The 23,063-nt window shown below is 36.8% G+C and overlaps 1 protein-coding gene and 1 pseudogene across 1 annotated transcript in view; both read right to left on the bottom strand.

Moving 5' to 3' along the window:
• TMTC2 (transmembrane O-mannosyltransferase targeting cadherins 2) overlaps window positions 1–23,063 on the bottom strand; it is a 422,905-nt gene that overhangs the window by 87,749 nt on the left and 312,093 nt on the right. The window contains exon 9 of the mRNA XM_068970906.1: window positions 12,506–12,587. Within this exon, the coding sequence (XP_068827007.1) occupies window positions 12,506–12,587 (82 nt within the window). The remainder of the gene's footprint in view (window positions 1–12,505; window positions 12,588–23,063) is intronic.
• LOC138079386 (U6 spliceosomal RNA) lies at window positions 21,954–22,054 on the bottom strand (annotated as a pseudogene).

Genomic DNA, 23,063 nt, shown 5'->3' with positions numbered 1-23,063 from the left:
AAAGAATATATGTAAATTGTTGCTATGGTCTGAAAGTCTATGCCTTCCTCCCTTTCATATGTTGAAAGCCTAACCCCTAAAGTGATGCTATGCAGTGGTAGGGTCTTTAAGAGGAGCTTACATCATAAATGTGGGGTCCTCAGGAATGGGAGTAGTGCACTCATAAAGGAGACCCCAGAGAGCTCCGTTGTCCCTTCTCTCATAGGAGAACTAGACAGAACATGGCCATAAACAAGGAAGTGGGCCCCAAACGCTGAGTCAATCTGAGTATGATCTTGGGACTTTTGGCTCCCAGACCTGTGAGGAATAAATTTGTGTTGTTTGTAAGCACAGTATTGTGTTATAGTAGTCTTAACGGACTAAGGCATGAACTTAATCCACTTTCTTTTAGCAAAACAAGATCTAGTCAAAAATTATTTTTAAAAAAGTAGATTCTCTCTGTTCTCTGCTAAATGACATCAGTCGTGTCCGACTCTGTGTGACCCCATAGACAGTGTGCACCAGGGTGCCCCGTCCCTGGGATTCTCCAGGCAAGAATACTGGAGTGGGTTGCCATTTTCTTCTCCAGTGCATGCATGCATGCATGCTAAGTTGCTTCAGTCATGTCCGACTCTGTGCAACCCTATGGACAGCTGCCCATCAGGCTCCTCCATCCACAGGATTCTCCAGGCAAGAATACTGGAGTGAGTTGCCATTTCCTTTTATCTCCATGCAAAAACTGGAAGCAGAGATAAGAAAAGGAAAGAATAAAACCAACAGAAACCAGTCTATCCTTCTCTCGTCATTCTTGTGTTAAAATACTGACTGGCCACCTTCTTCGTATGAGGTACTATTTTCAGTGCTGGAGAAAGGGCACCTGGTTATATTCAAGATTCTCTGGTTTTGAGTCTCGGGTTCCTCACTTTTTTAACAGGGATAACCTGTGTTATCAGAAGGAATAAATGACATAGCATGAATAAAACTGCACAGGGTCGGGGCTGGTGCCTTTCCTCCTGTCTTTTCTCTTCACTCGCCTCTACATGAGTCCCTTCCCTCCATCTGCTCCTTTCTGGCTCTTTCACTCTCTTGGTGACTGAGCTGCCCTTCCTGAGGTTTTCGAGTAGGTGATTATGAGAGCTCCATGGGTATCTCCACTAAAATCTCAGCATTCTGGGTCTGTGTCACCTTTGTGGACCCAAGAGACTTACATTTAGTTAGAGTGAATTTTTTAAAGCATAAGCCCATAAACATATTGTGGGCTGGAGATCAGGCAAGGTTCAGACCCTTACTAGGCATAGGGCCTTCAATACATCACTTACATTCTTGATACCTTAAATTCTGCATCTGTAAAACAGGCTTAATGTTATTTTTTGCCCAGTATTTAGATTCCTGGAGTGACAAAACATACAGAAAAGCACCTACAACTGGGTCAAAAATACAAATGTTTGAGACTAAACCTCAATAATAAGAGTACTAGCATTAATGCATACAAATGTGTCTGGCATGACACCAAGCAGGTTCCTTTATGTATATTCTCCAAACTTTGGAGTCTGGCCATGCCATAATACTTGAGTTTATTTAATTATCCTAATAATGTCAAGCATCTTATCATCCTTGTATAGCTTTTAACAGTAGTATTAATTTCCTTTTAGAAACATAATGAAATATAACACCCCTTGAGTGCAATGGTCTGAATATTGTAATCCTAACCCCCAAGGTGTTAGTAGGTAGCACCTTTGTATGGTCATTAGGTCATGAATGCTCTGAGACTTGTGTCCTCATAAAAGATGGCTCAAAGAGCCTCTTCATTTCTTCCACCAAACAATTTTACAAGGGGAGGTCTGCAACCCAGAGGAGGGCCCTCACCAGACAATGCTAGCACCCTGATCTCAGAATCCCAGAACTGTCAGAAATCCATTTATGTTGTTTATAAGCTACTCAGTCTGTGGTATTTTGTTATAGCAACCTGAATGGACTAAGACAGTGAGTCAGACCTGATGTCATTTTGGAATCTCAGAAATATGGTGTTAGGAGCATCTTCCATATGGGAAATGGGGGCACTGAGAGGTTTAGACATTTGCTTACAGTTGTATGACTAACAAGTGGCCATTTGTACAACAGTGAGGTCAGGCTGGGTGACATCAGTTTGCTGTTACCACAATAAATTGGTTTTTAAATGTGTTTTATGAAAAAAGGCTTATAAGACTCAACTATACAATACGGAGAAGGCAATGGCACCCCACTCCAGTACTCTTGCCTGGAAAATCCCATGGACAGAGGAGCCTGGAAGGCTGCAGTCCATGGGGTTGCTGAGGGTCGGACGCGACTGAGCGACTTCACTTTCGCTTTCATGCACTGGAGAAGGAAATGGCAACCCACTCCAGTGTTCTTGCCTGGAGAATCCCAGGGATGGGGGAGCCTGGTAGGCTGCCATCTATAGAGTTGCACAGAGTTGGACACGACTGAAGTGACTTAGCAGGATACAATGCATAAGAATCATATATTGATTATACTCAATATAATAAGAGTTTTAGTTTTAGTGTTTATATTTTAAGGAGTATTTTATATTATTTATATAAAAAGTAATTTGAAATGACATTTAAAAGGCCAGTAAGTAGTGGATTCAAAGTGGTAAATATTATATGTATATAACATTCTTACTTATTCTCTTTCCTCAAAAAAAATTTCAGACAGAACCAAGAATGGAATGCTGATAATAAATGTATGAATTTCATAAAGATTTCTCTCTTAAAGTCTTTTATGGCTTCAGAGTAAAAGGTAAAAAATAACAGATGAACAAAGACTGTCTCATCATTCACTGAAGCTTGGACCTTAAATAAGTTGACCATGTTTGACAAGATAAATAGAAGTAGTCTTCTATCTCTGAATACTCCCATAATAATAAAAGGTGAGTGATTCCCAGCTTTTAGTGTATTTGACACATGGGGAATCACCCACCAATAAAGCATCCATAGATGTAAACTATCTGTATTTATCCCTTACACTGACACAGAGATGATGACAGTGCAACGTTGTAGTCAGGTGTGTTTCAGTTCAGATGCTGCCTCTACATTAAATAGCATTGAAATCCTAGGTAATCTGCCTTATAGCTTGATGCCCTCACCTTCCTCATTGCAATTGGAGACAGGTAACCTCACCACTTAGCTCTTTTATGGGTATTAAAAGAGACGCTACATGTGAATTTCTTAGGATATAAAAGCACTTAGTAAATGTTTGTACTATTATTATATTTGATGAATTCATCAAGGAAATACAGTATTTAAGAGAAATCAGACAAGATGCCTTTCTCTACTTTTTATTCCTTTATCACATAATTTTTAATGTCTTAAACTTTATATATTGAGTTCTATTAAATTATTTTTGGATAATTATTTGGCTCTTATAATATTTTTCCTATCTTTTCTACAGACTGAGCAATAGATTAAGATCCTTATTCTTTCACATTTTGCCAAGGTATTAATTACTTCAAAAACTAATATGTTTATTAAAGAAAGCAAAATTAAAAATATTAAGCCTGTCCTCCCAAATTAACTGCAGAAGCCCAAAAAGCTAAAATTATTGACAGTTTTCCTCATTTTAATTTGCTTTTTTAAATGATATAGTTATTTTGTATAATTTATGATTCTTCATGTACCATAATGTATTATAGATAGTTGCCTCTGTTATTATTATTCTTTATAAATTTAACCTAGGATTTATAATATTTCCTCAAAAGGGAATAACCATAGTTTATTTAATTATTTTTCTTTTTGGGACATATATATTTAAAAATTTTTTTTCCTCTAATAGCAATGCTGTGCTCCAATTACTTTGTTGATAACCTTAAACATAGAAAAAAATTAGTATTTTCCTAAGATATATTACCAAGAGAATAATTATGGAGAATACATGCTAGAGCAACTGGAAGGAATTCATTGTTACTTGAATTTGATTTCTAATGAAATTGTATGTTTACCTATCTTTTTAATTTAAATTAAATTTATTTATTTTAATTGGAGGCTAATTACTTTACAATACTGTATTGGTTTTGCCATACATCAACATGAATCCACCACAGGTATACACGTGTTCCCCATCCTGAACCCCCCTCCCTCTCCTCTCCCCGTACCATCCCTCTGGGTCATCCCAGTGCACCAGCCCCAAGCATCCTGTATCCTGCATTGAACTTGGACTGGCGATTCGTTTCATATATGATATTATACATGTTTCAATGCCATTCTCCCAAATCATCCCACCCTCTCCCTCTCCCACAGAGTCCAAAAGACTGTTCTATTAATCTGTGGCTCTTTTGCTGTCTTGCATACAAGGTTATCGTTACCATCTTTCTAAATTCCATATATATACGTTAGTATACTGCATTGGTGTTTTTCTTTCTGGCTTACTTCACTCTGTATAATAGGCTCCAGTTTCATCCACCTCATTAGAATGGATTCAAATGTACTCTTTTTAATGGCTGAGTAATACTCCATTGTGTATATGTACCTATCTTTTAAAACTTGTTATATTTCTTCTTTTGAGAATTATTTGTTATTCTTACTATACCCCCTTAGTCTTTGTGTTCTGTTTCACTCATAGTTCTATAGAGTTTCTCACATCTTAAGTAGCCCTATCTTTTACCTTTTGCTTCTAAATAAACTATTTCCTACCATGTAACTGTCCTTTAACTGTCTTCTTTTTTTGAAACACATAAATCACATAATTTTCCCTTTATTTTTCATTTGTAAGCTTAGCTAATTCCTGCCTTATTTCTTCATATTTTACTCCTGGGAAAGTTTTAATTCTAAAAGTCTCTGGAGAGTATCTCACATAAAATGTACACTGGTATGAAGATTAAATTATATTAAATTACTAAACATATTGCTATAAAAGTGAATTTAAAAATAAAAAAATCTTAGGCAAGAAGTAAATTGCTTGGAACAACATTTAGAAAAATCCTGTTCTAATTGCACACCTGTGAACTGCCTGTACTGTCCTTGAGCAATAAAGACACACAAAACACTGATATTTTAGCAAAATATTTTAGTCTGAAGCACTGAACATAATTGGAATCTCCATGTAATTTTTGCAAAGGCTAAAAACGTATATTCATTTTTAATCAATAAAATACCATCATTTAGTTCCTTATTTAATTTTTAAAATTACTCATAATTTCTGAAGTGATTAAAAATGAAATGCTACAACACAACCAATTTCAGTTCACTGTCATATTCTATATTAATTATGAATAATAAAAGCAACCACATGCCTCTCACCAATTCAACCCATTAAATAGTTTTCAGGCTTCTTTAAGTGTTCACTGATGAAAAATCAAAGCCAATGTTTTAATTATTTCTACCTTTAACTATTTAAAAAGTGACTACTTTTTAAAATGAATTTAATATATATAAATTATTCTGAAGAAAAATAGTCTATGATGGTAACAGTAGAAAGTTATGGACTTAAAAGTTGAAAGAGCTGGATTTTCAAGTTCTTCTCCCACCATGGACATATGTTGAAAATTTCTGATCTGAGAGTCACTTGAAAATTCTGAACTTCTACTGTCTTAGCCAAATGTAATTGCAATCCATTCCTACCTCACAGAGGTTAAATAATGACCAAACAAGATCAGGGTCAGAAAACACTGGGTAAGATCAGAAAATGTTAAGACAAATGTAATAAGTTCTCAGGATTTTAAACTTATTGATAGTAATGATTAAAAAAAAAACAAAAACATAATTCTAGCCTTAAAAATAAATCACACTTCTCTGTAGGCCCAAGATGAAAAATGATCAGCTCTCATAATCTGGAGGTACTTCAGTTTGGATGTTTATTCCCTGTGTTTCTTAGCATCTAACTATGGTTCTAGTTCTATCCTTGAACTATTCCCAGACATATGCTATGCCTTCTGCCTCAAGCATTTTCTCTGGTTTAATGTTCTTCACTGCATCCTCTCTCTTCTACACTTTTGTCTAGAGAACTCCTGCTTATCATTTACATGCATCAGGCATAGCTCTCCTGCACCCTAGCCACCCAGGTCAAGTCCCCCTAGTTGACAGTGTGTCTCCTTTTAAAAACTAATTGTAATTATAATTAAATCATTATTTTTTATAATTTGTGCCTCCCTTTCCAGTTTTCAGTCTACAGTGGAGCCTGTCTTATTCCCCGTTGTACCTTTATGATCCTGGGGAGAATCCTGCTGCCCCTCCCAACCCCCACCCAAGCACAAGGATCTCTCCATCTCCCTTGCCTCTTGTTTGTAGAAAAGTTCAAGTTTCTCAAGTTTCCTGAGTCACAAAAGAGCAAGCTCAAGTAGTTAATGATCAGGACAATAGAGTCACAGAATCTTTCCCTTTCTGATACACATTTTTGAGTTGTTTTACAGATATTATAACTAATTCCCCACTGAATTCTCCAGGCAAGAATACTGGAATGGGTAGCCATTCCCTTCTGCAAGGGATCTTCCCAACTTAGGGATTGAACCTGGGTCTCTCCTACACTGCTGGCAGATTCCTTACTGTCTGAGCCATAAGAAAAGCCCCAACTATAACTACTACCAGAGGGGAAAGCTAACTGAATGATGACCAGACCACAGCCATGGCATAAGCTGCTCTATCTTGAGCAGAACTAGCCTTGAGAGAAAGGAATTAACACTACTGTTCATAATAATTGATAACTCTGTGGGTGTCAGAATAATTGTAGCTTGCTCTGCTCATATATGTAAGCAGGCAACTAAGATTGTCAGCAAAGACATGCTATAGAGCCATGTCAACATATCCTACTCTGAGAATATGGTGCCCTTATGTCAGCATGAAATTTCAGAAGACAGACTTTCACCCCTAATCTCATAGAGACAGAATAGTGTCTGACAAAAGGGGATTTGTAAGACTCTTTTGCCCCTTTCCTGTTTATTTCTTTTCTGCTTAAACCTTATAGAAATGAGATTACTAGAACATTTAACCTAATTCCTGACTTACGCTCTACTGAATGCCCACAATACATTGCCTAACCTGTTGATTCTTTCCTAAGATTAAAAGAAGAATAAATGATTAAATAGTTAAAGAATGACTAGCTTTCTATGCCCAGCAGCCCCCTTAGCAATTCTGCAGGCAGACAACACAGGCAAGAGAACACCTGAAGAGATCATGAGGAGTCAGCTAGCCTGCACGCAATGGAAAAAGATGCAGAGCTTGACCTCTTGCCTTGATGATTCTCAGAGACCCTCTCCCCCTTTCGCCCGGAGAGGGTGGGATGATATGGCAGAATGGCACTGAAACATGTATAATATCATATAAGAAACGATTCCTTGCAGGATACAGGATGCTTGGGGCTGGTGCACTGGGATGACCCAGAGAGATGGTATGGGGAGGGAGGTGGGGGGGTGGATCAGGAATGGGAACATGTGTACACCCGTGGCAGATTCATGTTGATGTATGGCAAAACCAATGCAGTATTGTAAAGTAAAATAAAGTAAAATTAAAAAATAAATAAATAAAAGAAAACTATCATAGCTAAGCACAATCTTATGAGCTGCTTTCAGGACATGAGTCTGCCTTCTCCCCAGATAGTCAGCCTTCTGATTAAAGCAGCTTTTCGTTTCTACCAGTACATGCCTCTGGAGTATTGGTTTTTGAGCAGCAAGCAGTCAGACCTGAGTCTGGTAACGTTTATGGTGCCTGATAAATATTGAGTCGGAGGAAGAAGATCAGGATGAGTCACTATAGGGACTTCCCTAGTGGTCCCATGGCTAAGACTCTGGTCTCAACACAAGGGCCCTGGGGTTTGATCCCTGGTCAGGAAACTAGATCCCACATGCCACAACTAAGAGTTCATAAGCAGCAACTAAAGATCCCACCTGCAGCAATGAAGATCAAAGGTCCTGAATGCCACAACTAAGGCCCAACACAGCCAAATAGGTAAATAAAATAAAATGTTAAAATCTTAAAAAGGACTCATCATTATATAGCTGAATCCTTGGAAATGAACATCACCGAGAGAAAGGATCAATAATAAAGAAAAGGAGGCTAAAGTCTTTGCTCCTAGAACATATAGTTAAGAGACAGATAGGAAAAGAAGAGCCACCTAAGATCTACATAAAAAAGTACTTCTCATTAGAATTTGTCACAATCTGCTCCCTTTTAATTTTTTATGCTTTGGTGCTTAATATCTAATGACTAGATATCTGTCCCAGATTTATGCATAGTAGGTACCTTAGACATACTGATTTTAGTTTTTCAGTCTACATCAAATTTACTAGTATGTATTGTTAAAAAAAAAAAAATTACAAATTATTCTTTCTGACAAAATGGTTTTTCAGTAATCCTTTAAAACACAAAACAAGACCAAGAAACAAGGAGGGACTTGTCTTGACTTTCATTCTTTCGGCAGAAGCTTCCTGTTGGAGTCAAAAGAAAATTTATGGAGACTCCCTTCACTAACAGGCACAGAAGAGACAACCAGGCACCAAATGCTCACTTATTAATAAATTAAATTCTCTAAAGACCAGATATGATTTATTTTATGCGGACATGGAAGTTCACTGTAAGCTTGAAGAGATATGAATACATTATACTAGTACCAATAGCATAGTTTAAAACATATTTCCTTTACATTCCTTAAAATTTCTGATGAAAGACCAGTGAGAAATTAAGTATATATTAGTAACAACATGAAATATGAGTTGGCAAACACTTTGGAAGCCCATATCAATATTTCCACTTTACAGATGAATCTTAATCCCAGCGACTATACATACCACATAGGCTACATTTAACTAACTTATTAAACCAATTTTATAAATCTTCTTAGCTTTCTTTCCTGAAAGTCAACAAGACAAAAAAATGGCAATCTCTAATGTAATCCCTTCACCCAAGGCATAAAACTAGTGGGTTCAAAACACAAATAATATTATAATAACACTTTTAAATACTGCCTTCTAAATGCCATTGCAGTCACTATAAATTCCTATAATATCCTCTGTCTAGTCCCAACTGGATAGCATACTCCAAGTCACCTGTACCATTAATAAGCTAAAAACAAACAAACAAACAAAAAAAACCCCACAATCACCAGGCAGAGCAAATTTCCAATAGAACAAAACTCACCCACTCTGGCATGTTCATTACCATTTGCAAAAACATTAAAAAAAGACTCAAAACAACATTTAACATTTCATTTATGTTATACAAATATTCATTTAACATTAATATTTCATTTAAACTTTTATTTTTAAGCTGAAATGTCATTATTCATTCAATCCATGGGCATAAATACCCTTAAGAATATCCATAACCAGTAAGTGGGAAAAAAAGTGATATAAAAACCATAGCATGTATCCTCTTGGACAAGGAGTAATACAAAATTTAACATAACAAATTTTCAGTCAGTTTTGGAACCTGTGTCCAAATCTAAAGTTAACTGAGCTCAGCATTTATTGTGCATTATTGTGATATGGTAATATGCTGGATATGGACGGTGCAAAAATGAAAAAGAGGTCCTTCCTGTTAACTACCTCAGAATTTTCTAAGGAAGGTAAATATATAATTTCATTATAATTATTTACGTCCCCACAACCACTCTCCAGCAGCCTAAGCCACCATCATTCTCGCCTATGAGACTGCAATCCAGTTCTCTTTGCGCTACTCTGATCCTTCTCTAATCCTATCTCACCACATGGTTCCTTCCGTTGCTCTTAAAATAAAAAGTGAACTCCTTAGCTTAGTTACAAAAGCCTCCTGGGCTTGGGGGCTCTAGCTCTGCCTCCTCTCCAGTCTTATCTCCTCCCACCTTTCTATCAGGTTTAATAAGCTCTGGTCATAGTAGCCTCTTTCTTTGCTGTGAACACAAGCTTGTTCTTGCCTGTGACCTTTAAACTTTGTTTCTTTGTCTGAAATGCTCCTTTCTGGCTCTTTAAAGAGTTGCAAAATTTAAAATATCAGCTTGGATTTCAAATATCACATCCTCAAAGATGTTTCACCTATTTGGTTTCAAGATTCTTGTATTCAAGAATTCTTGGTTTCAAGAATTCTACTTCTTATCATATCACTTTCTGAAAAGGACATCATCCTATTTATTACACCTACCTAGCACAACTTCCGTTCTGAAAATAGAACAGTGCTTTGTATCTTACACAAATTAAAATTAATAAAAACTCTTCGCTAAGAATTTTAAGTTGTGATTTATATGAATTTGACATTCTAAAACTGCACAAAAGGGCTGACAAATCCAAAATACCCATCTACCTACCCAGCCACCTTGTGTCTGCCTACAATAGATGCTTAGGGTCTATCTAATTGTGTCTATTTACAATGTTGTCAAAAGAAATGGAATATGTATCATAGGAGAAAAGCAATGACAGTTATCAAGGGATGCAAAATTTAGTTACTTACAACTAACTTGGGCAAAAACTTCATCTCTCTAGGTTTCAATCTACTGATTTGTACATCAGAGGTTACATTAGATAAATTTAAAAGAACTTTTCAGTTCTAAATTTTACTCATTTGCAGAAGACTTCTTCTAAATAAAAACTTTAATATTCCCTTAAATGTACATTTTAAAATAACTTGAGCACAGTGAGAAGGCAATATCAGGCACTCAGTTATGGGTCCTGTCCGTTTGTAGTTTATTTTGCCTTAACTACTCTTTTTTGATGCCTCATTTTTTGACTCCTTTCCATTTCCTATTCCAGAGTGGGGAAAAATACTGAAACTATCCATAAAAGCATATTTAATTATACAGTCATCCCTCCCTTAGAAAACAAATGTACTTCTAATAATGGCTATATGCCAAAAAATTTTAAAAACCCAGAGTACTAAGAAGAATTAGTTTTACACATTCACCTACAGAACATTTATCACTATTTTTCTAATAACTCACACAATAAAGAATCTATTGCATTTTCTGTTAAAACTAAATCAAAAAATTTCTCCTGCAAGTAATACTCCCTATTAACACCCCAGGAAAAAAAATTCAGGAGAATATTGAAACATACAAAATAAATTAAAAGATTAGTAGTGGGTAAAGACAGAAAAGTCTGAACAAGGGAGCTAATTCTTAAAATTAATTAATAGCATTTTTTTTCTAGTGGCATTTCAAATGAAGCAACGATGAAGGAATTGGTTGTGAAAAATCTAAAGTATATAATAAAATTATGGGAAAGAAGCTTAGATGATGCAGTAAGTAGAATTAGTTTGAGGTACAGAAAATGCAAGCAGAAAGATAGGATTAAAAAAAAAAAAACAATTTCATAAAATGACAAGAGGTCCCTCAGCTCTCCAAGAAAATAATCAGGGAATTACTTTAGCTCAGTAGGAGTACCCAAAATAGTATGCATGTGAAAACTCTAATTTAAAACACTTCATATAAGAAAACTTGAAAAAATAAATTCTGCAGTAAACTTAAATTAGTTGACTACTATCTTAACATGGCAATAAAATTGCATTGTGAAATAAAGTCAGGGGTGGTGATGCAGTTAGTTGCATGAAATTACATGCTGTGCTATGCTGAAAAGATAAAGTATCATCACAACCCTACATTTATAAACATATACACACAATATAAATAAACAAATGAACTGATGGCTAATTAAGTGTATCCTCCATTTAAAATTTTTCATTTTCCACACTCATAGCCCATCACTGATTCATTTTTACTAGCTGGAACATGGGAGAAGGAATTTAATATCCTACAAATATATTAGTTTTATTTCCTCAAGATATTTCATTCCCATTCATCTTTAAGTTTACTACCTGATAATAACTTAACACATCAAAGTCAATAGTGGTAAAAAAATTCTTTTTCCAAGGGATCAGCAAAAGTAAATGCTTCTCAGCTCCTTGAAAGCTATTGTAAATGCAAATAAGGTAGAAATCAGTACATCTTACCCGACACCAAACCAGCTGTATACATTGCCTCACGGAACACATGACTCACTACTAAGGACAATGTGGAGTGTCACAGATTTGTTACATAAGTTCATTCTGGACTGGTTAAGATAAACTGAGGGTAAACCCAGTGAAAGACACATCCTTTATAGTCTACAGTTTTTATCCTTGACCCCAATCTCAGGCCTCTAGAGGCTGGGGTACTTCCAAATCTTCCAGAAAGCAAGATTTTGTGGCCAAAATATAAGCCTCTAAAACTTCAAAATATTACATTCAGTGAGCAATATATTATCATTTAGAATGAAAAGAGAACTAACATTAATATTTTAATTATATACCATGCATCAGGCAAGGAGTGAGATGATTTGCTGATGAGATCTCATTTAAACTCCAAACTGAACTGGGGGGGTGGGGAGGGACTGAAAATACCTTTCACCACTGAAGTCCTATGAAAATAACTAAAACATAAGTCATAGCCCTTGTTATCATGATTGCTTTGAACAAGAAGGCAAGAATACAGCTCAAGGCTATATCTGCAATGGCGAAGTCAATGTTCTCTCAAAGTGTTCTTTACCAGTGCAACCTGAATCTCATATCAGCATTCACTGTAATTGCGGGGGACATGGAAAAAACTATCAACCACTCACCATAATGCATGTAACAGTTTCCTTTGGTGGGGTCCAGCTCAATAGCCTTCAAGAAGAACTTTTCAGCCTCACTCTTACGACCCTTGAAAAACAGAGAAAATGGATGATTCAGCAGCACATCGAGAGGGATTCTTCACCTCCTGAGCCCATATGAGGTAGACTAATGTCTACCTGGTATGCATCTTCAAAAAGCAGTGCTTTGTTTTTATTTAAATGGGATGATTGAGCAGAATGTGTTGAGAGAGAAGACTGAAGTCAGAATCCTAGAAAACATCAAGATCAGAAGAGACACAGTGAGTTCATCAAAGATGTCACAGAGAAGAACCAGGAGAGCAGGAGAAGTAAAAAGGGAAAAAATGGTTTCACAGAAACCAAAAGGATGAGAGAGTTTTCAGGAATGGTGGGAAACGTGTTTTCATTTTCTATTTTATTTTTTCCCTTCAATTTACGTTGTCGACATTCATTCATTCATTCTTCCTTGTAAAGAATGATGATCATTTTAGCTTTTGAGATGATTCTGTCCTAATGTTTACTTTATATTGGAAGAAACTGAGTCACAATTTGTTGAATCTCAAGCAAATCCTTGCTGCTGTCGGTCAGGACTACAACATACATAAATCAGGATTTAGTCTAAAGCTAGATCTTCTCCCTAGCTACAGTTTTAAGTAAACATTAGCATCAATATCAGAAGAAAATAAGCAAAAAGTAGGAGCAAAGGCTTATATGTAATTAAGTGATTTTTCATGACTTAATAGCATAATCCAGGCAGATTCTAAAACTAGACATTCTTTGCTGTGTTGTAGTTTCTGAACCAAAACTGCCTACAGAGTAACAAAAAGGGGGTGACTCATGGTAAGAGAAAAGTCCAAAGAAGACCCTTCCTAAAAAAGCCCTGTCCTGTATGGCAAGGGTAAAATGAAGATCTATGTTAACTGGGTAGAAGCAAGTCATGGGTGGTGCCCAGAAGCTGTGGGTCTAAAGAAATGAGAAACAATCTCATCTGATCCTTCCTTCTAATTCATACACTGTCTACCACATTAGCTTCATGTGATGTTTTTCTTTCCCCTTCACATACATATTTTTTAAACCACTGTTAAGGAGATAATTATTCCAAAGATAGAGGTATATGATTAACCTAATATTCTACATTTCATGCAACTTTGACTCATGTCTCCAAAAGACCTCTCCTTTCTGTTTATTCACTTTGCTTAAAAAGCTCATTCTGTTGCTCTTTTACTCACCCATTATTCCAGCAGCTAGTGATAACTATATGATCAGACCACTGACTTTCTCTTTCATTTTACTAACGATCCTAATGTCAATAACTCCTCTTTAATTTATAAGAAACATTTTGCCAAATATCCAATAATTAAACATTAAAAATTCTCTTGTGATATTTCTCATAGTGTTTTAACTTCAAAGGAAAGAAAAGCAAAATACTTGCTACACATATTACCCTTTTTTGAAGTTAGTAAGAATTAGCAAGAGTCTTGCCAAGATAGGATCCCCTAAATGATTAAATAATTGTGATGATGTAGGCAGTCTACAATATGAGTTAAGAGCACAGATTTCAGGAGGCAGAGCAGCTCTCACACTTTTGTAGCTAAATGACCCTTGGAGAATAATTTCATCTATAACTTTCTTTACTACAAAAAAGAAAGCAGGTAGAGCACAGAAGATTTTTTAGGGCAATGAAACTATTCTGTATAGTACTGTAATGACAGATAACATGTCATTCTACATTTGTCAAAAACATACAGAACACACAGCACAAAGAGTGAACCCTAATGTATACTATGGCCTTTAATTAATAATAATGTATCAGTACTGGCTCATCAGCTGTAACATGTACAAGACAAATTCAAGTTAACACAACCAGAGAAGTGTAGAAAGATAAGAGATTATATACCAATTCTACTTTTGTAAACCTAAAACTGCTCTAAAACAAGCATTTATTATTTTTTAATATGATGATAATAAAATCTATTTCATGTGATTACAGAATTATCTGAAAGGATACACATGAAGTATTGTTACAGTAGATAGGCATATTCTATGCTTATAATAAATGTTAACTTATTTTATTTGTAGAGTGTTGTTATTGTTCAGTTGCTAAGTTGTGTCCAACTCTGTGACCCCATGGACAGGCTTCTCTGTCCTTCACTATCTCTTGGAGTTTGCTCAAATTCATATTCATTGAGTTTGTGATGCCATCCAACCATTCCATCCTCTGTTGCCCTCTTCTCCTCCTGCCCTCAAACTTTCCCAGCATCAGGGTCTTTTCCATTGAGTTGGCTCTTTGCATCAGATTATCAAGGTATTGGAACTTAAGCTTTCGCACTGGTCCTTCCATTAAATATTCAGATTTTATTTCCTTTAGGATTGACTGGTTTGATCTCCTTGCTGTCCAAGAGATTCTCAAGAGTCTTCTCCAACACCACAGTTCAAAAGCATTAGTTCTTCAGTGTTCAGCCTTCTTTAGTGTCCAATACGCACATTCATTCATGACTACTGGAAAAACAATAGCTTTGAATATATAGACCTTCATCTGCAAAAGTGATGACTCTGTTTTTCAATATGCTGTCTAGGTTTGTCATAGCTTTTCTTCCAAGGAGCAAGCATCTTTTAATTTTATGGCTGCAGTCACCATCTGCAGAGATTTTGGAGTCCAAAAAAATAAAATGTCACTGCTTCCACTTTTCCCCCTTCTATTTGCTATGAAGTGATGGGACAGGTGCCATGATCTCAGTTTTTTGAATACTGAGTTTTAAGTCAGCTTTTTCATTCTCATCAAGAGGTTCTTTAGCTCCTCTTCACTTTCTGCCATTAGAGTGGCATCATGTGCATATCTGAACCTGTTGATATTTCTCCCAGCAACCTCGACTCCAGCTCCTGATTCATCCACCCTGCTATTTCACATGATGTACTCTGCATATATATACATACATAGTATGCAATAAAATACAGAGTTCTGAATGACAAAGACCATATCTTGCTTTATTCAGAGCCTCAAAACACATGGTCAGTCTTTAAACCATCACTGGAAAATAATATACTAAGAACTTGCACAAAATAATAAAAGAAAGATACAAAATAAAAACTATCATTGGTAAAGAGCCTGGACAAATGTTTTATACAAAAATATAAAGGTATCTGTGAACTTTATTCCACTTAAGTTTTAAGGACAGAAGAGAAGAGAGTGGCTCACTTATCACTGTCACAGTAAACAGTGTAGTAAAATCCTTATGTGTACAATCCACTGGCAAAGCAGCAGTGGTGGTGGTTTAATTGCTACGTCATGGCCAACTCTTGTGACCCCATGGACTGTGCTCACCAGGCTCCTCTGTCCATGGGATTTTCCAGGCGAGAATACTGGAGTGGGTTGCCATTTCCTTCTCCAGAGGATCTTCCAGAGCCAGGGACTGAACTCAGGTCTCCTGCGTTGCAGGAAGATTCTTTACTGACTGAGCTAAAGCAGCAGTGTATAGCTTTAAAAAATAAATCAAAATTCAAAGGCCAGTCATCTCAGGTTACTCAAATGAACCAGGTTATTAAAAGACAGTGAGCCCTACCACCTCCTAGATGCAAAACAAATATATCGAAGGCCAGAACATTCTTTTTTTGTGGGAAATAGCAAACCACGACTGAAGCGACTTAGCAGCAGCAGCAAACCACCAAGTTTGATCACTATTTAGTCAAGTGCCAAATTGTGTGGAAAATAAAAGTCTCAGGAGAGTATATAAAATTTAAGATTCAAGCAGACGCATAAGCCAACCAAACACACACATCACTGGATCACAGGAAGGGTAGTAGGGAGGTAACACTGAGTTTAATCAAGTTTACTCTTTTCACTATTACTGTTTTAGAGGGACTTCGGTTTAAAAAGCAGAGAAGAAGAAAACAATCATGTCTCAGCAGGTTTTTTCTTGGCATCGTTTAGGTTATGTCAGCATTTCTACAAGCAAGCATTACGGAGTAGCCTCTGGTTATGCAAAACCCCTCATATCAACCATCCTTACTCATTGCGTGTATTGTTTGGGGTGTTTGAGAAAACCAAGAGAAAGGGACTGTGGTCAGTATGACAAATAAGGGAAATGTGAGTGGAGTGGCTCGGTTTCCACTGCGAGGGCTATGACTTATTGGCATATTCATTTGTTTTTTTAAGTTAAAATTTTACTGAATTCCTTGTGCTGTACTAAGTAGTACGGATACTCAACTGAACCACACAGAGTGTCCCTTCCAAGTCTGAGTTGCAGGAAGTACATAGAAAACAAGTAACCCAATAAGCAAGGGAGTCAGCTAGAGAACTGAGTGCTCACAACGACTTTCTCTGATTCTCACTGAGGGATCTGGCCTGGAGCCGAACCAACCTCTGTTTGAATCTTGCTGCCTCTATTTATTTATCTATGTGACTCTGAGTATCTTTTGTAACATCTCTGAACCTCTTTTACCTCACTTGGAAAAATGAACATAATACCAATTTTGAGGGGTTGCTAAAAATCGTTAAGTGGAAATTACTGGTTTCAGCAATTGTATATAATCGTCTGAGATTTTTATTTTCCTCATAATTTGGCACTTGAGTAAACAGTGATCAAAGGAGAAAGATGGGTTTTTACTTGGTGGCATAAAAAGCTCTGACATTCTTTGATTTTTCTCCTATCTCGTCAAAAAAAAAAAAAATCATTATTTCCACCTTGAAGGCCACTATCTGGTTCCTAATCACCAAAATTCAAAAATACTTTGTAGAACTTTATGTCATGGTAGAAACTAAACTTCACAATTTTCCTATAAAATGTCACCCATTCCTATCCCTTTCCCCTTCCTCCAATAAAAGACTCTTCCAGCTCACATCTTTAATGTTACTATAGATTTCAGATTTCCTGACTTACTTGTCAACTTTGCAGCACTTTACTGAGTATGAAAAACACAGACTAAAGATTAGTGTCATTTAAATTCATGAAAAAAAGTATTCTCAGTCAGAACTAGTCTTGGCCAGGTCCTCTTCTGATTGGCAGCAGTAAAACATACACATTAATGTAAATATTCAGTAAAGTTTAGATAGCCTGTTCTATAGCATATGATTAGTTCACAGCACATTTATTTTGTTTTCTAATTAAACTGGATGCTACCTTCCCTGCTCAGAAACAGGCGCCCACCTGAGCAGGTATACAAGGTAAACAATATCTCTTTCGACAGCTGATCAATGCTTTTTCCAACTACAAAATAAAGGAATATAAAAATAGATACTTACATAGTAATATTTACACATACACAATTCCTCCCAAACCTGGAGTTAAGGACAAAGTAGGACTTAAGGCAGCACTCAGGAATATTAAACATGCGAGAACTATATACTATTAATGGCTTCAGCTTGAACTGTCTTATTTTTAAAAGTTAACCATACACCAATTTTTTTACTTATTTTTAGTAGCAAATCACTCATTACATCCACCACCCTACACACAAGTGTGTTTTGATGCCACACCTTAGAAGTGCTATTTTACTGAATGACCTGAAAATATCAAGATTCTACATTCTTGCATGTATATATTTGTAATGTAAGTAGCAAACTAATCTTGTCCTCTAAACTAGATTACTCCCCTAAGACTTTACTTTTTCATCTATAGCCATCCAAATATTCTACAAATATAATTATCAATCAACAAATGAACAGGCCACCACTATTTTCTCGTACATAACTTAATAGCATATAGTAACTCTTTAGTTATTCACGTGGTCATATTTTCAGTAAACTACAGAGCTATGAATAAAGCAGTAATTTCTCCACTTTACATGTGGAAACTGTCACACGAGCCAAAGTCTGTGCTGTCCTGTGCTTAGTCGCTCAGTTGTGTCCGACTCTTTGCAACCCCATGGACTGTAGCCTGCCAGGCACCACTGTCCATGGGGATTCTCCAGGCAGGAATACTGGAGTGGGTTGCTGTGCCCTCCTCCAGGGAATCTTTCCAACTCAGGGATTGAACCCAAGCCTCCTGATAAACCATAAAAAGTGGCCCTCAGACTAGCCTGATTCTCATCCAAATATTCATATACCAATAAGGGATTACTTGTGTCTTCAGCATTGGTAGGAACACCAGTTGCAGCCATGGGTGTTCAGTCGTATCCAACTTTTTTGCAATCCCATGGACTATACAGCCTTCCAGGCTCCTCTGTCCATGGGATTCTCCAGGCAAGATTAAGTGGGTTGCCATTTCCTTCTCCAAGGACCTTCCTGACCCAGGGATCAAACCCCTGTCTTCTGCATCTCCTGCATTGGCAGGCAGATTCTTTACCACTGAGTCAACTAGGCAACCCAGTAACATCAGTTGGAATAATATAAAAATTAAACCAGAGGATTTTCCTTAGGTCACCCTACTCCTATTTAGACACTGCTTTAAGTTTACTATAGATGAGTCTCTTTCTGCAATTGTGATCCAGCAGTCACTTTCATACATTTTGTGTTTGAGGGAATGTCTGACGATGATAATGGTTGGTCATTCATTCAAATGTGTATCTACATAGACAAGAAATAACAAAAGGAAGCAGCCAATAAAATGGATCTAAAAGCTCATATGGGCTTTCCTGGTAGTAAAGAATCCTCCTGCATGGCAGAAGACCTGGGTTCTCCCCTGGAGAAGGGAACGGCAACCCACTCCAGTATTCTTGCCTGAAGAATTCCATAGCCAGAGGAATCTTTTTCTAGTGGGCTATAGTCCACGGGGTCACAAAGAGTTGGACTGAGCACGCAAAAGCATATACGCATCTTAGTGTGTGCATGCTCAATCCCAAGCTCCTCTGTCCATGTAATTTTCCAGGTAAGAATACTGGAGCGGGTTGCCATTTCCCAGTCCAGGGGATCTTACCCACCCAAGGATTGAACCCACGTCTCTTGTGTCTCCTTCATTGTCAGGTGGATTCTTTACCACTGTGCCACCTATGAAGCCCGAAAGCTTGTATATAGTTTGGTAAATGTGTTGTTTACAGCTGCATTATAGTTTGAGTGCAAAAGGAAAAGCAATAAAACAGCCTTGAAAAAAATAATTTGTGAAGGTCCTCATTTAACAAACAGAAGAAGCATTGTTTGATAGTACATCTTAACATCAGTGTTTATATGTGAAGTGTCTTCAGGATATAAAAGGTTTTCTCCTCACATGAAATAGATTATTAAAAAAAATCTAACAATTGAATTAAATCTTACTAAGGAAGATGATTTACATCAAACCATTTAGTTCTAAAGTCCCTCTCTAAGTCATTATGCATAATCAGTCAGAGATAACCCTAATTAAAGGCAAAGTCAAGGGGCAAGGGCAATGATAACCTTCAGGATGAAACGTTTTATTATTATACTACTGCAATATTTTCCATCAAATTATCAGGGACCCAAAATTTGATGATGACATTCATTTTTTTAGGGGCAGAATACTATTTCTTCTAAAAAGTTTTAAAAGTAGTAGAATAATGCTACAAACAAAAAAAAATATGGCTAAATAGCTTAATGATAATAGTTTGTGTTTCTCACTGAATTGTCCCTCAAGTTTCAACTTCTATAATTGTAAGGTCTTTGGTGATCTCTTTTCCTAAACGTCCCAAAGTAGAAGCCACTTCACAGACACTTGAAACATATTGTCATTAAGCCTAAACATATGTCAAATTAAGGGCAGCCAGTGGTGACAGGGAGTGACCTCACAGTGTCCAGGGGTAGCATCCAGAATAAGTGCTGAGACCTCAGCAGGGTGGTATGGCTCTGGGGCATGCCTGGGCAAGGCTGGAGCCCAGAACCACAACTCCCAGACCAGAAAAAAGCTTCCCTGAAACCCACCCCAGGTCCCACTGCAGAGCCGTCAGACTTCAGGGTGAGGAATTAGCTCAGACCCGGTTGACTCGGGCAGCTTCCTTCCTAGCTTTTTGAATATCAATAAGTCTTCAGATTTAGGTGAACCTTTGGACGGGAGGAGGCCACAAAATTGGTTGAAATGAAATGGCAAAGTGGGATAAAAGACTTCAGCAGACTGAATTTCACTTGAAGAAGTTAAAGTCCATCAGCCATATGAAGCTGGTATTCTGGCTTCAATGTCAAACGTGTTACATGAGCAACAGGCACAAATCAGCAGCTTGTTAATACCAAAATATAAGGGTCAATATCCCTAAAAAAGATATGTTACATTTACTCAATATCCAATTTACCTAAAAGGTAAATTGAAACATTGAGATGTTATTATTCATCTATTAGCAATGTTGCTCCCAAATTACAGAACTCAGTATTCCTGATGGCTATTAGAAACTGCACTCAGCTAACACATACCTAAAGTATAGAAAAAGATAGTAAGATATTCCTGGGAGTAATTTGATATGCCTCAAAACTTTTAAGTCACAGATACACTTGCTAAACAATTTTATCTCTAGTTATTTGTCCTAAGGAAATACCTGTAAATTCCAAAAGGTAGCTATTTATTTTCATTACAGCATTGTTTATACAAATTCAGTGTCTATCAGCACAGACTTGGTTAACCACACACCATTTCAAGGAAATATGTATCTATTAAAATGATTTCGTAGAAAGTATTTAAACCACCAGATATTTCATGATCCATTGCTAAATGAAATAAGCAGGTTGCAAGATGCTGCTTATGTTCTAATTAATTTTTTTTTTAATGAAAGAATATTTTAAAGAGGAGGCTAGCACTACCTCTATCACTGGCTCATTTTACTGCTGGATTTCAAAGGTGAATGAGAGGGTTGGTTCTCTGGTATCTTAAGACTAATGCAGAGGGAAGTACACACCTAAAGTAAACTATTAAAAAAATACTGCTGCGCTAGTGTCAAACTAAGTGTCCTGAGAACACAGAACAACTTCATCCCCTGGAAAGGGAATCCTTCAGAGATGTGACATTTCACTACACAGTGCTGTGTACCATGCTGTGTTCCAGTCCTGGTAATCAAGATGAAGCTTTTGCCCTCCTGCAGTTCACACTCTAGTGGTGGAATGGTAGGTTCACACAGGAGCAGTGACGCTGTCGGTCTAATGTAGTTTGGTAAAAAATAAATAAACAAATAACACTGGCTAATGTGCGAGAGCAACACACACTGGCGGTGGGATGGAGTTTGAGGAAGTCATCAAGAAAAGTCTCTGCTGACACTGGAAAAGCAACCTAAGTAAAGGAAGGGAGAGAACCATGCAAAGACATGGCATGTTTGGAATGTCAGAGCCTAACAATAAAACCAATATGGCGGCAGGGGAGTAAACTCCACAAAGAATCACAGGAAATGAGTGCGAGACTGGAGTGATCAGGTTGCGTAGGGCAAAGTGGTCACTGTAAGGAATCTGGAGTTAACTTTTTTTTGGTAGTAGAAGTCACAGTTTCAATATTGGGTGTCACATGTTGCTTTGACTCGTAGCATTTCCTTGGTGTTAACCAGCAAAGCCACCGAACAGCCTCTGGGAACTACACAAAATACGGAACACTTCATGAATGCATGTCATCCTTGTGTGAGGGCCATAATAATCCTCTCTGCATCATTTCAATTTTAGGGTATGTGCTGCGGAAGCAAGCCCTGGAATTTCTCTTAACTAGAACAGAACACCATGGAGGATTTTAGATAGAAGCAAAAGATGATCTCACATATTTTTACAAAAAAAAAACAGATCTTGACTGGAAAACTGACTGCATCAGGCACAGAAAAAAAGGAGTCCACTGAGGAGGTTGTTAATACTCCATGGCAAAGACTAGGGTAAAAGCAGTGGAGCCAGTGAGATGTGGTTAGATGTGGAGTATTTTGTAGACGTATGACTGATAAGATTGGATACAGGTATAACATACAAACAGGAGTCAAAGATGACTCCAGAGCTTTGGCTTGTGGCACCTAGGTGAATGCAGGCATCATTTACATGCATGAAAAAGATTTCTTGAGAGCAAGTGTAGGTAGGAAGGTGCATGTGTAGTGGAGCAATCAATTCCTATTTGATTGAGATGCTACAGCAGGAGAATATGGAGGACTTATTCAGAAAGCCTGACCAGAGAGGAAGTCACAGATCAAGCTTTGGCAAAAACACCAGCTATCTGGTAGCTTCCCTGAGAAGAAGTTAAAAGAAAACTTGCAAGAATGCCAAGAGGAAAGCAAAAACAGAAAAAAGGTAAAAAAACAAAACCAAACAAAAACAAAACAAGCCTTTATTTAAAGCATGGTTTCAGTAAAAGAGAAGAAAAATATATTAAATTACTGTTTAAAATAAGTAGCTTGACTTTCACAAATATTTTAAATACTTTATTAGTAAAAAAATACATGTTGCTTTCTATACAGCTTTGACATTTATGAGTTAAAAAATTAAGATTTTAAGGTATTAATACAAATAGCCAATTTCTAAAATATTACATAATGAAAGATGTTTAGCTTTATTCAGATATCCTGTTATATAACAAATTTTTACTTCCTTTCAACTTCTGTTCACTTGCATATTTTCCCTTCAAGCTTAAAGAGGTCATCCACACATACTACAATAATATTTCAGTAGGAGATAATTAATCTGATAGGATACAACCACATCTTAAGCTCTATCTGG

The sequence above is a fragment of the Capricornis sumatraensis genome, chromosome 4, assembly GCF_032405125.1.
Source record: "Capricornis sumatraensis isolate serow.1 chromosome 4, serow.2, whole genome shotgun sequence".
Lineage (NCBI taxonomy): Eukaryota > Metazoa > Chordata > Mammalia > Artiodactyla > Bovidae > Capricornis > Capricornis sumatraensis.
Note: the sequence above shows the minus strand (reverse complement) of the source record. Positions and strands in the feature narration are given on the sequence as shown.